The 13582-nt window shown below is 40.8% G+C and overlaps 1 protein-coding gene across 3 annotated transcripts in view; it reads right to left on the bottom strand.

The window, feature by feature from the left end:
* LOC140739349 (protein phosphatase 3 catalytic subunit alpha-like) overlaps positions 1–13582 on the bottom strand; it is a 414361-nt gene that overhangs the window by 44449 nt on the left and 356330 nt on the right. For all 3 annotated transcript variants that reach the window (XM_073067568.1, XM_073067567.1, XM_073067569.1), the window contains 2 exons: positions 5677–5754; positions 3003–3097 (listed from right to left, as the gene is read on the bottom strand). In XM_073067568.1, the coding sequence (XP_072923669.1) occupies positions 3003–3097; positions 5677–5754 (173 nt within the window). The remainder of the gene's footprint in view (positions 1–3002; positions 3098–5676; positions 5755–13582) is intronic.

The raw sequence follows: 13582 nt of genomic DNA, 5'->3' as shown, positions 1-13582 counted from the left end.
GCCACCCACAATGTCATAAGCACAGTCTTTGAAAAAGGCAGCAACGTTGGCTGATTAAAATGCAGATTCTGTCTTCTCTGGAAGAAAATCAAATGTAAAGTTATGTCTAGGATTTGAAGGTGTTGCAATTGTTGATAAAACAAAACTGAATATAAACAAATTATGACTTTCCATATTAACAAATGCACCTTAAACTTAAATTCCAGCCGTCGTGAAAGAGGTGTTGGACAATGTAACACTGGTTCAACAGAGTTCTACAATATTTAGTGTAGCTTGTCTCACTCCCTACAAATGCAGCTTCGCAGTAGGACGGCAACATTGAGATGCAACACAGAATCATTCAGTTCTGCCCTTTAGGTTTGCAATGTTCTTTTTTCAGACAAGCTGACAATTCCAATTCTAATCTCACAGTCACTCTCCATCTTTTAATGTCTACATCCATAAGTAACTAGTGCAAAAACAAATTAATGCTAAGGTCAAAAATATATGCCTCAGGAAGCACTGAACTAATAGGATATACTGTAATTTGTGTGAGAACACCCTGAAGTAATATTCCGTAGTTCGAGACACAAGGCATCATCCGAAGTAGATTAAGATTTGCATATAGAGGGAAAGTAGATCTGGCAGAAGAAAACCAGTTAGTCACTGTTCTCGGAATGAATGGGATTGAGAAGAGTCAAGGCCAAAGGCAACTGAATGACAGAACGTGGGGGTTTGGTGGGCACGCACAGAGATGGAACTATATGATTGATTTAGTATCTGATGGAGCTAGTCCTTATGGACATCCAAGCAAGGGAGAAGCGAATGGATTTAAATGCAAAGCTCTTCAAATAAAAGTACTCACAGAAGAGAGGAGAATCTTTCTAAGGAGCAATAATTGAATGCTGCATTAATCCCACGTACTGATGAACAAGGTGACATGTAACAGCAGATGGCGCAGTGCTAAGGACAGCTCTCTGGTAGGTGTGTAATTTGGTGATTTGTTACACACGGAATTAAAAATAGCATAATATATTACCACATCCAGAACTTTTGCTCATAAATTCTTTTCATTGCAAATTACTTGCTCAGATGGTCAAAAGTTTGTTACCAGGAAGGTTTCATTTTACTTTACGAGATGTCAAAGATCATTCAGGTAGAAACGGTAGAAAATGCTGAGAGAATTTTGGTGCTGTTTCAGGAAAAGACCATGAGGAGTTCAATCAAGTACATTCAATTAATTTCCCCATGTCCATCCATGTTTCTGGTGATTCTTTCTCAACCACAACTAATTCTGTGATGGCTCTTCGTGCCATACATGCCTTTAAGTTCAGTTCACTGTGCAATTTATGAAGAATGCAGTCGAGCACAATGATGTATCCCACTTTGTCAGGATCATATAGAATGCAGCCATCATATTCACTGAGCACTTGCTTTATGTTGTATAATGCTCCTTGTGGCTATATGGCTAATTATAGGTCATTGTTCAAGCATTCTGAGGTGGTAGGTGATATCAGAAACCATATGCAAATAAGCCCCGCTAGTCATTCTCTGACATTCTGAAGAAAGCCAGGAAATAAAACATTTCCTCACAGCAACAGGATAACCATTACAGAATCACAATATGAACAATGCACTTTGTGCTGGGGACTGCGTCAAGGAATGATTGGGAGCTGGATGAAAGAATTTTCTCGGGAGGGGATAGAAACTTCCTGAGGTTGTAAGAAAAATGCTCATGAGGCAGCTTCCTTGTGTAACAGATGCTCATGGCAGGAAGTTACCAGGGAAGTATTTGCAAGGCTCGATTGTACTCTAAGAATTCAGGTGTGCAAGCCAAAGTCACACTCATTAAAATTGAAACATTCCTCAATTTGCCACAAGAACTATCCTTAACATCTGTGATGTAACACTGAAGTAGATTCTGAAAAATGAAACTGACATTGAGAACAGTCCAAGAAGTTGCATTTGTTTGACAGTTCAGATATATTTCATAACCATTGCTCATGTTCATGTCAGAGTTACCTTTCTCCTCAGCAGTTCACCTTGCAGGCTGCCTCTGTCGAGATTGCCCACAAGGTTTGGCCACTCATCGTTACATTGCAGAAATCCAGATTAGCACTCAATGCAAGGTGGGAACTTTCTACTTTTGATGAATGCAACTCCTCACAGATTTCTTCTGCTACTTCTACCTCATACTTTTGAAGGGGATCTGGCTGAAGTCACCTGCTGGTACACTGCCGGGAACCAAGTCTGGCACGGTCTGCTGGTGGGTTGCTTTGCAGCATCAATGATTAATAGCAAATCGTATCCAATTGGTTAAGTGACATTCATCTTCAGACCTTGGTATTATTAAAAGGTATTATTTTGGTGTAATAGCAGATCTTGTTATGACTCAGACCAGTGTATTTGAAAATTCTGACAAAAGGTAAATGCCTACAGTACACAAAGTGTATAATGAGAAGATGCAAGATGTAAGAGTGGAATATCTCAGTCTGCTCATCTTTGCCAATCTTACCACTTGCATGATGCTGTCAAAGTCCTTTTACGAACACTTGACTTTAAGTGGCAGACAGCTCAGGGTCATATGATTGTCCGTGAACAGCTCGCAGGGGGAAGTGAATGAAACCTGACAGTTAAAATAGGCAGGATCTCACACTCATGCCATCATTGTTTCACTCATCACTCTCCTGCCCACATGACACCCATTCCCCATTAAAATTCCATGATATTTTCTTCTTCACAGATCTGTTTAAAGCAAGGAAATAAAATTGGTATTGATGCTGAAATAATGTTGTTGTTCTTCTGAATTTTAATGGCGATTGACAGTCCAACTTAAAGGTACATTACCACCACCAACTGGACTGGTGTGATGTAAAGAGTTTGGAAATAATTATTCCTGATAATTGATAAATGATAATTGTTCCTGAAGAAAAAAAGTGCACTTCCATAAATTGGTAAATGTTTACATTTGTTTCCAACCTCCTATGTCCTGTAGTAGTTTAGTGTACAGCCGAATTCCATACCTTTGTTATTGTAAACATCAAGGTAGTTTGGTGCAGAAAAGATTGTGATAAGTGATGGGAAACCCGTAGTTTGGCTCTTCCTGTACATGCGATAGCTGAAAGATAAATTCATGAATAACAGACATTATCACTTGCATTTAATCTTTTTTTCATTCTCATACTTGCTAGATATCCAATGATAAATATGCCTTAAATGAAGAAAAACTATCAAAACTAACATTGAAATATAGTAAGGGTGACAAAATGAATGGTAGTCAAATGTAGAGTTCTAAATTACGTAATTATTTTGAATCAGGCCTGCTTTTGAATTGATCTGTGTCATTGTAAGTATACAAACGGGTCAGTCTATGGCTCACCGATGATCCTGGGTCCAACACTGCAAAATCAGCCGCCCCGTGACTCAGTACTGACCACGACTTATAGGGAAGAGATGGGGAACAGATTTTGACAAGGTCTTTGCAAAATAAGTTTGGTGCAGAATTAAATCTGGGCTAGCAGAAACTAAAATGTTCCTCTTATACCCAGGGAAGCATAGTTCTCTGCCTGTCTTCCGAGAGGAGATTTAATCGAAGTAAAATTTATTATCAGAGTACACACATCACCACATACAACCCTGAGATTCTATTTACTGCAGGCATACTCAGCAAATCTATAGAACAGTAACTATAAACAGGATCAATGAAAGAGCAAGAGCATATGCAAAATATAAATAAATAGCAACAAATAACGAGAGCATGAAATAGCAAGATAAAGAGTCCTTAAGGTGAGATCATTGGTTGTGAGAACATCTCAATAGATGAGAGTAGTTATCCCCTGATGGTTGAGAGGTAGTAACTGTCTTGAACCTGGTGGTGCGAGTCCTTAGGCACTTGTACCTTCTACCTGATGACAGCAGAGAGAAAAGAGCGTTGGTGGTGAGAGCCTTTGGTGATGGAAGCTTCTTTCCTATGACAGCATTTCACATAGATGTGCTCAATGGGTTAACTTTTGTGGCCTCATCAGTTTTGAAAGCAGCCTTTACAGCACTGTTAGGCCGATGGAGATGGGGAGAGGTTGCTGCTGGTTTTCTTTGTGCAAGTCTAGGACTGAGGTTTTGGGATTTCAGGTGGGGGTTGAGAGGGGGCTGGTAGTTAGAAGGTGTGTTAGAAGGCCAGGAACAAGATAAACTGGCAGATTGGGAAAGAAGTGGTGTTACATAGTGAATAAAGACTGGAATATAGGCAGGGGTGAATAATTGGCCAAAGATCTGTGTGGGTCATGGGAACAGAGTCTGAGATTAGTTGGTGGTAAAGGGTAATCAGGAAGGTCATGTGTTGCAAGTGGCTGCATTGGATTCCCAGTTCTGGGCCAGAACTTTCCTGGAAGTTCTTTCAAAAGCAATATTGTCATGAAAATACTTTTGTTCTGGGTGTGCCCAGTAACAGATATTAAACCGAGTCAGTTAACCTAATTTCACAATGAGTGTGGCATAAGTGATATTAGCTCATCTGCACTGAATGTGGTAATCCTCACAGATCTGGCATCATGTTCCAACACAAATGGCCACAAAGGCTTTTTACTTCTAAATTAAAATTATTAAAATATAGCTGCATGAGACTAGATTTTGAATTCTGTGTAAATATAAAGCAAAATTAGCTTCAAAAGACATTCAACATCTCTTCATTTTGTTTCAAAGTAATATGCAACACTCCTGCTCAAATATGGATACAAATTCAACTTATTCATGTTTAACACAGCAGATTAATGTGATAACTGGAGCACAGAGTTGTAGTTATACAGCACTGAAACAGGCTCTTTGCACAACACATCCATGCTAACCAAATTGCCGACCTGACAAATCACATTTGCCTGCATTTAGCCCATATTTCTTTAACCTTTCCTGTCATTGTACCTGTCAATGTCTTTTAAGCATAGTAATGTACCCATCTCTATCGCTTCCTTTGCAGCCTGTTTCAAATACTCAATGTGTGAAAAACTTGTCCTTCAAATCCTTCCCTTCTCACCTTAAACATATAACCTCTATTTTTAAACTCCCCTACCTTGGGAAAAAACACTGTGATCATTCACCATAACTATTTCCCTCAAGCTCTTATATACCTTGATTAGGTCATCCCTCAGACTCCTCTCTAAGGAGAACAGCCTATCTAGTCTCTATTGGCATTTATTCAAAAATATACAAAATACAGGATAAATTGATAGTTAATAATATTGCAAACTTAATGCTCAATTCTAAAATCAGCAACTTTTGTATTTTGAAGCAAGGCTTCTTCTTCGTAACAAATTCTACTGTTTCTTTAAGCTTACATCAGAATAGGCAATATTTCTTATAAATCTATTTCATTGTGCCAAAACATTTTTGATCTAAATAGATGTAAACATCAGCTAAAATGGGGAGAAGGATCAGATGGCAGCAATGTTGGAACGTAACACTTTATATCAGGAAAAGGAATTTTGGCCATTGAGGAAAGGGCGGATCTTATGCCAGAAGCTCTCAGGCAAAATTGGAGTCGTATAATTTCCTCGTGTTGTCGTATGACATTCCTGGGCTAATCCTATGTGTTTGCAAAAGTTAAATACCCATTGTCTAAAAGACCAAGTAAATTGGTTTTAAAACTATCAAAAGAATATTCAAATTTTTGATATACATGGTATATGGGATTGTTTATAAACTTACCCTGCATCTTGTGCTTCATGGGCTCGAATAACTGATAATAAATTATTGTTTTGCAGGAACTCACAAACGGCAGGATAACTGTGAAAAGAACACATACAACAATATCACTGTAAGTGACCATAACTGATGTTGAAACCTAGGAGAAGGCAACTGGGAACAGTAGAGTACAATTTGTGTATTAAATTTTATACACACAGTATAAGTGAAAGCCGAAGTGTAACTTGAGTTTGCATGAAGGTAAATCTTAACAGCTGGCTAGCAGTGAAACCCAGATTTGTTGATAACTTATTCATTTAGCAATAGATCCAGATATAACACAATGTGGAAGCAAAATTTAAAGGGATGGGTACAATCAAAGAGTCTCAAAAGAAGAAAACATTAATCTTAAAATCTTCAGAAGCAGCCAAGAGATATTTCAAACCATTAGAAGTGTTTACTAATGATGAAGATGAGGAATTTGAAAGAGACAATTAACAGAACAGGAAACGTAAGGTGTAAACATGAGCAAGTACACAAATTCCAGTAACCAATGACAAATTGCAAAACCTCCACATATTACGCAATCAGACAAAAAGGGACAATGGCGTTAAAGAGTCATAGAAAAGTACAGCACAGAAACAGGCCCTTCAGCCCATCTAGACCATGCTGAGAAATTTAAATTGCATTGACCTGCACCCAGACCACAGCACTCCCATCCACATACTTATCCAAACTTCTTTTAAACATTGAAATTGAGCTTGCATGCACCACTTGCACTGGCAGCTCATACCACTCTCTCGTTCCCTTCTGAATGAAGAAGTTTTCCTTCATGTTCCCCTTCCACATTTCACCCTTAACCGATGACCTCTAGTTGTAGTCCCACCCAGCCTCAGTGGATAAAGCCTGCTTGCATTTGTCCTATCTGCCATTTTTCAGTTAATTTTTCCAGCTGGTCCAGATACAGCTGCAAGTTCTGATAGTCTTTCTTGCTGCCCACTACACCTCCAATCTTGGTGTCATCTCCAAATTTGCTGATCCAGTTACCACATTAACATTCTGATTGTTGATATAGATGACAAACAACCACAGATATAGCACCGATCCCTGAAGCATTCCACTAGTCACAGGCCTCCAGTCAGAGAGGCTACCACCTAATACCATTCTGGCTTCTCCCACAAAGCCAATGTCTAATCCAATTTATTACTTAATCTTGAATGCCAAGCAACTGAACTTTCTGACCAAACTCCCATGCAGGATCTTGTCAAACACCTTGCTAAACAACAACCACTGCCTTGCCTCAACTTTCCTGGTAACTTCCTCGAAAATCTCGAAGATTGGTTAGACATGACCTACCATGTACAAAGCCATGCTGACTATCCCTAAATAGTCCCTGTCTATCCAAATACTCATATATCCAGTCCCTTTGAATAACGTCCAATGGCCTTCCCACTACTAATGTCAGACATACCAGCCTATAAATTTCCTGGCTTATTTTTAGAGTTTTTCTTAATCAGAAGAACAACATTATCTATTCTCCAATCATCCGGTACCTCACCTGTCACAAGGATGATTTAAATATCTCTGCAGTATTTGGAGAGTGGTTATAGAATTAATCAAAGAGGAGCAGTTAAGGAGAATTTTAAACGGGCCACAGAGGAGAGGTTTAGGGAAATGATACTAATGATAGGCTGAAGAGACTGGCAGATTAAATATTATGTTGGAGTTCGTGGAAAACAAAATTAGCAGAGGTAAAATAATTGCAGTGTTAGAAAGAGGTGAAATTGCTAGATGATTTCAAAGCAGGCTGAAAATTTTAAATACAAGGCTAATATTGTCTGGGAACCAATGTAGATCAAGTGAATACATGGTTGTGTGAGAACTAGTGTGGACTTGGATTCAGGTAGATAGCTGTATACTTTATTGATCCCAAAGGAAATTACAGTATCACAGTATCATTACAAGTGCACAGATATATAACTCTTAGAAGATAAGTATATAGAATAAAAAATAAATTACCTCAAACAGTCTAACAGGAGCGGTTCATCTCTTCCCCAGCTACAGGTTGACTCATTATAAAGCCTAAAGGCCAAGGGTAAGAACGACCTCATATAGCACTCTTTGGTGCAGTGCAGTTGTCTTAGTCTGTTACTAGAAGCGCTTCTCTGTTCAGCCAAGGTGGCATGCAGAGGGTGAGAAACTTTGTCCAGAATTTCAAGGATTTTTCGTAGGGTCCTTTGCTCTACCACAGCATCTAGTGTGTCCAGTTTGACTCCTGTAACAGAGCTATCATTTCTATTCAGTTTATTAAGCCTAATGTTGATACCATTGCCCCAGCACACCACTGCATAGAAGATTGTACTGGTGACAACAGACTGGTAGAACATGTGAAGGAGAGGCCTGCATAGTCCAAAGGACCTCAGTCTCCTCAGCACTGCTCGTACACAACCTCAGTGTTGGTGCTCCACTCAAGTCTATTATCCAGGGGCACCCTCAGGTACCTGTAGGTCCTCACCATCGATAGTAACAGGGAGCATTGTGCTGGCTTAGTCTTCCTAAAGTCCATCACCATCTCCTTTGTCTTACTGATAATGGAGTTTTAGATGAGCTCTGTTTTAAGCATGATAGATGCTAGAATCAAATTCAGAATCAGGTTTAACATCACTGGCATATGTAATCATTACAGCAACAGTACATTGCAATACATAATAAAAAGATTATAATAATTGTATATTGAATTGAATTGACTTTATCTCTTACATCCTTCACATACGTGAAGAGTAAAAAATCTTTACGTTACATCACCACCAAAATGTGCAATGTGCAATCATTGTAATTAATTTACAATAAATAGAACAGTCAATGTAACACAGAATACACACAAATCAGCGTGAGTTAATCAGTCTGATGGCCTGGTGGAAGAAGCTGTCCCAGAGCCTGTTGGTCCTGGCTTTTATGCTGCGGTACTGTTTCCCAGATAGTAGCAGCTGATATCAGCTATACCATATAAATAAATGAATTAACTAAGTGGTACAAAAAGAGAGCAAAAAATAGTGAGGTAGTGTTCATGGGTTTACTGTTCATTCAGAAATCTGCTGGCAGAGGGGAAGAAGCTGTTATTGAAATGTTGAGTGTGTGTCTTCAGGCCTCTGTACCTCCTCTTTGAAGGTAGCAATGAGAAGAGGGCACATTCTGGATGATGGGTGTGCTTAATGATGGATGGAAACCTCTTAGGGTATCACGTTTTGAAGATTATCTTCATACTGGGGAGGCTGGTTCACTTGATGAAGTTGGCTGAGTTTACAAATTTCTGCTGCTTTTTCTGACTCTGTGCAGTGGCCCCTCCAGAGCAGATGGTGATATGAGTTAGAATGTTCTCCATAGTACATCTGTAGAAAATTGCAGAAGTCTTTGATAAAATATCAAGTCTCTTCAAATTCCTCACGAAATATAACCACTGTAATGCCTTCTTTGTAATTGAATCAATATGTTGAGCTTAGGATAGATCTTCAGAGATGCTGACACCTAGGAACTTGAAACTGCTCATCCTTTCCACTGCATGTTCCTCTGATTTCCTCTTCTTGAAGTCTACAATCAACTCCTTGAATGATGTGAGTTTAAGGTTGTTGTTGTGACACCACTCAACCAGATGATCTCGCTCCCTCTCATTGCCATCCGAAATTCTGCCAATGATAGTTACGTTATTGGCAAATTTATAGATGGCATTTGAGTTGTGCCTAGCTGCACAGTCGTAGGTGTAGAGACAGTAGAGCAATGGGGTAAGCACACATCCTTAAGCTGCGTCAGTGTTGATTATCAGCAAGGAGGACATATTATTTCAATCCATGCAGACTGTGCTCTCCTGATGAGGAAGTCAAGATCCAGTTGCAGAGGGAGGTACAGAGGTCCAGGTTTTAGACCAAAAGACATAGGAGCAGAATTAGGTCACTTGGCCCATCGAGTCTGCTCTGCCATTCCATTATCCTTCTCAACTCCATACTCCTGCCTTCTCATCATAAACTTTTTGACGCTCTGACCAGCAAGGACCTGGACCCATTCAATTTGCCTATCACCACAATAGGTCTAAGGCAGACACAATCTCAATGGCTCTTCACATGGCCTTAGATCATCTGGACAATGCAAATACCTATAGCAGGATGCTGTTTGTTGACTATAGCTCAGCATTTAACACCATCATTCCCACAATCCTGAGTTACATAATCTGCGTCCCTGTAATTGGATCTTTAGCTTCCTAACCAGAAGACCACAATCTATGCAGATTGGTGATACTATTTCCTCCTCGCTGACAATCAACATTGGCGCATCTCAGGGGTATGAGCTTAGCCCACTGCTCTACTTTCTCTACACCCATGACTTTATGGATAGGTTTACCTCAAATACCATTTACAAATTTGCTGATGATAAACTATTGTTGAAAGAATCCCAGATGGAGATGAGGGGGCATACAGGAGCAAGATATACCAGCTAGTTGAGTGGTGACGTAGCAACAACCTTGCACTCAATGTCAGTATGATGAAAGAGCCGATTGTGGACTTCAGGAAGGGTAAGATGAGAGAACACGAACCAATCCTCTTAGAGGGATCAGAAATGGAGAGAGTGAGCAATTTCAGGTTCCTGTTGTCATGATCTCTGAGAATCCAATCTGGTCCCAGCATATCAATGTAACTATAAAGAGGGCAAGACAGTGGCTATATTTCATTAGGAGTTTGAAGAGATTGGTTTGTCAACTAGAACATTCAGAAGCTTCCATAGATGTACCATGGACAGCATTCTGACAGGCTGCATCACGGTCTGGTATGGGGGTGGGGGGGGGGGGTGGGAGGGACTCCACAGAACCGATAGATGCTAAAGGAAGTTGTAAAATTAGTCAGTTCTATCTTGAGTAGTACCCAAGACATCTTCAAGGAGTGATGCCTCAGAAAGGTGATGAGTGTCAGCATTGGGTACTCTGGCTCTCCAGGAGATGCAAAAGATGCAACAAAGGCACCTTAAATGGAAGGTGTTGAGCCTTCTCTCCTGCTTAGGTCTTCCTGCTGTACGACACTGTGCTGGTGACACAAGTGTTATACGCTGCCATCTTTGTTTTGACTGAGTTTGAAGTTCTCCCAGACTGGTGTGGAGAGGCAGGCAAGATTTGCTGCAACCTTCCCGATGCGCTTGTAGGTTTCTGCATCCAAGGAGAGGTTGTGACTGATGATGTCAGGTATATGAACTGAGGAACCACATCCAGTTTGTAGTTATCAGTTGTAATGACCGGTAGTGTGTCCGCATCTTGTCCCAAGATGCTTGTGTCTTTTTTAGGCTGACAGTCAGACCAAATACCTTGCAAGCCTGAAATAAGCAATATATCAAACTCTGGAGGTGCGGCGGAGTGTGGGCTGCACCTGCTGCATCATCAGCAAACAGCACGTCTCAGATCACAGCGTCGTGCACATTAGTTTTCGCTCTTAGGCAGGCAAGGTTAAAAAACTGCAATCTGATCAAGCGCGGAGCTAGAATTTGAAAAAATAATATCCACAAAACACTTAAGATGAACTTGTCAACAACTGCATTTAAATTCACCTAATATGGGGGCGAGTAGAAATGAAGGCTGAAGCTGGGAAGTGACGAAGGGGCCGAAGATGAAGAAATTTGATAGGAAAGGATGGTGGAATATGGAATAAAAGAGGGAGGTGAGACAGGTGCCACTGGGAGGAGCATGTGGGTGATGGGCAGATGGTGAAAGTTGGGGAGGGAACCAGGGTGATGAGGACCAGTTGGATTAAGAGGAGAGATGAAAGAAAAAGGAGAGGGAGGTATTGTATGGTTACATAATATTAAGAACTTGATACGCACGACATCAGGTTGGAGGCTGCCCAGTTGAAATATTAGATAGCAACCTTCAAATTTGCATTTAGCCTTGACATGACAGAAGAGGAGGCTGCAAGCAAATAGGTTGGAGTGAGAGTGGGAAGTAGAATTAAAACAGCTGGCCACTGGGAGATAAGCAAATGTGCTGATGGAAAAGATTAAAAAATGAATCTCTTTCTTTCAAAGAAGTTTTTTTCTATTGAATGAACTGGGTGCATTTCACCAATAAGTGATGGAAACGTGCAAGATGTCAGATCTAGACTTCCTGAGGAATTCAGATCTGTAGTACAGTAGGAATGACAGGAATGAGGCACTCCCCCTCTCAGGAAGTCCTGGACTTCTGCATTTGTGTGAGTAGTGTACAGGAGTATTTTAGATTGTTGATCTTGCCCTCCTCGGAAAATTGCTGTTTCCCTCCGCCCCCCAAGCACACACAGATATTACAATTTTCCAAACTTGATAAAAAAAGATGTCTTATAAATCAGGAATGACAAACATAGCAACACAGACAAAATGCTGGAGGAACTCAGCAGGCTAGGCAGCATCTATGGATAACAGAGTACAGTCGGCGTTTTAGGCTGAGACCCTTTAGTAGGACTGGAGAAAACAAGATGAGGAGTAGAGTTAACAGGTGGGGGAGGGGAGGGAGAAACACAAGGTAACAGGTGAAACTGGACTGTTTGTGGCCGTGAATGGTAGTGAGGGAGGAGGTGTAGGGCCAGTTGTAGCACTTGTTCCGCTTGCAAGGATAAGTGCTGGGAGGAAGATCAGTTGTGGGGGGAGGGACCAGTGGACAAGGGAGTCGTGTAGGGAGCAATCCCTGCGGATAGCAGAAAGTGGGGGGGGGGGGAGAGGGAAAGATGTGCTTGGTGGTGGGATCCTACTGGAGATGTCAGAAGTTGCAGAGATGGTGTGGGAGACAATGGTCTGGAGTTCCTTAGCGGGGTCCTGTTCAAGGGGTAAGTAAGGGGAGGTGTCTGGGAGTTGTCGCTGGACCTCAGCAAGGTAAGGTTAGGATCACTGCAGAGGGAGTAGAGAGCAGAGCCTCTTACTCAGTGTCAGCAAGACTAAGGAACCGGTTCTGACTTTAGGAAGAGGGAACAGGAGGTTCATGAGCCAGTTCTCATTGGTGGATCAGAGGTGGGCAGGGTCAGCAACTTTAAATTCCTCATTTCAGGGCATCTGTCCTGGGCCCAACACTTAAGTGCTATTATGAAGAAAGCTTGGCGGAATCTCTACATTCTCAGAAGTTTGTTAAGAATTAGCATTGTAGGATTTTCCACTCAAGGGCTCTGGTGTTTCTATACCAGACTTAAACTTTGACAAACTTCTACAGATGTGTGGTGGAATATTATATTGATTGGCTGCATCACAGTCTGGTATAGAAACACCAATGCCCTTGATTGGAAAATCTCACAAAACAATAGTGGATACTGTTCAGTCTTTCACAAGTGAAGCCCTCCCCATTATTCAACACAGTTACGTGGAGCCTTGCTGCAGGAAAACACATATATCACTGGGGATGATGTACCCAGGGCATGTTCTCTTCTCACTGCTGCCACCAGGAGGCAGGTACAGGAGCTGCAGGAGTCACATCGGCATGTTCGGGAAGTTATTACCCCTCAACTATCAGACTTTGGGGCTAACTTCACTTGCCCCATTACTGAACTATTCCCACAAACTATGCACTCACTTTCAAGGACACTTTGTCTCATATTCTCAGTATTTATTGCTTATTTCTTTATTATTATTTCTTTTAGTGTTTACAGAGTTTGTTGTATTTTTACACTCTGCTTGTCCGCCATGTTGTGTGCAGTCTTCCAATCATTTTATTGTGGTTATTGGTTTTATTGAATATGCCTGCAAGAAAATAAATCTCAGGGTTGTATATGGTGACATATATGTACTTAGGTAATAAATTTACTTTGAAATTTGAAGTTCACAGCACACAGTTTTTCAGGGTCAAAGTCCTAAGAACTTGTAATTCAGAACAATTACTCCAAAATTGAACTGAATTGAATTGACTTTATTACTTGCATCCTTCATGAGGAGTAGAAAT

This window comes from Hemitrygon akajei, chromosome 15 (genome assembly GCF_048418815.1).
Source record: "Hemitrygon akajei chromosome 15, sHemAka1.3, whole genome shotgun sequence".
Lineage (NCBI taxonomy): Eukaryota > Metazoa > Chordata > Chondrichthyes > Myliobatiformes > Dasyatidae > Hemitrygon > Hemitrygon akajei.
The sequence above is the reverse complement of the archived record's forward strand: the minus strand, read 5'-3'. Positions and strand labels throughout refer to the sequence as shown.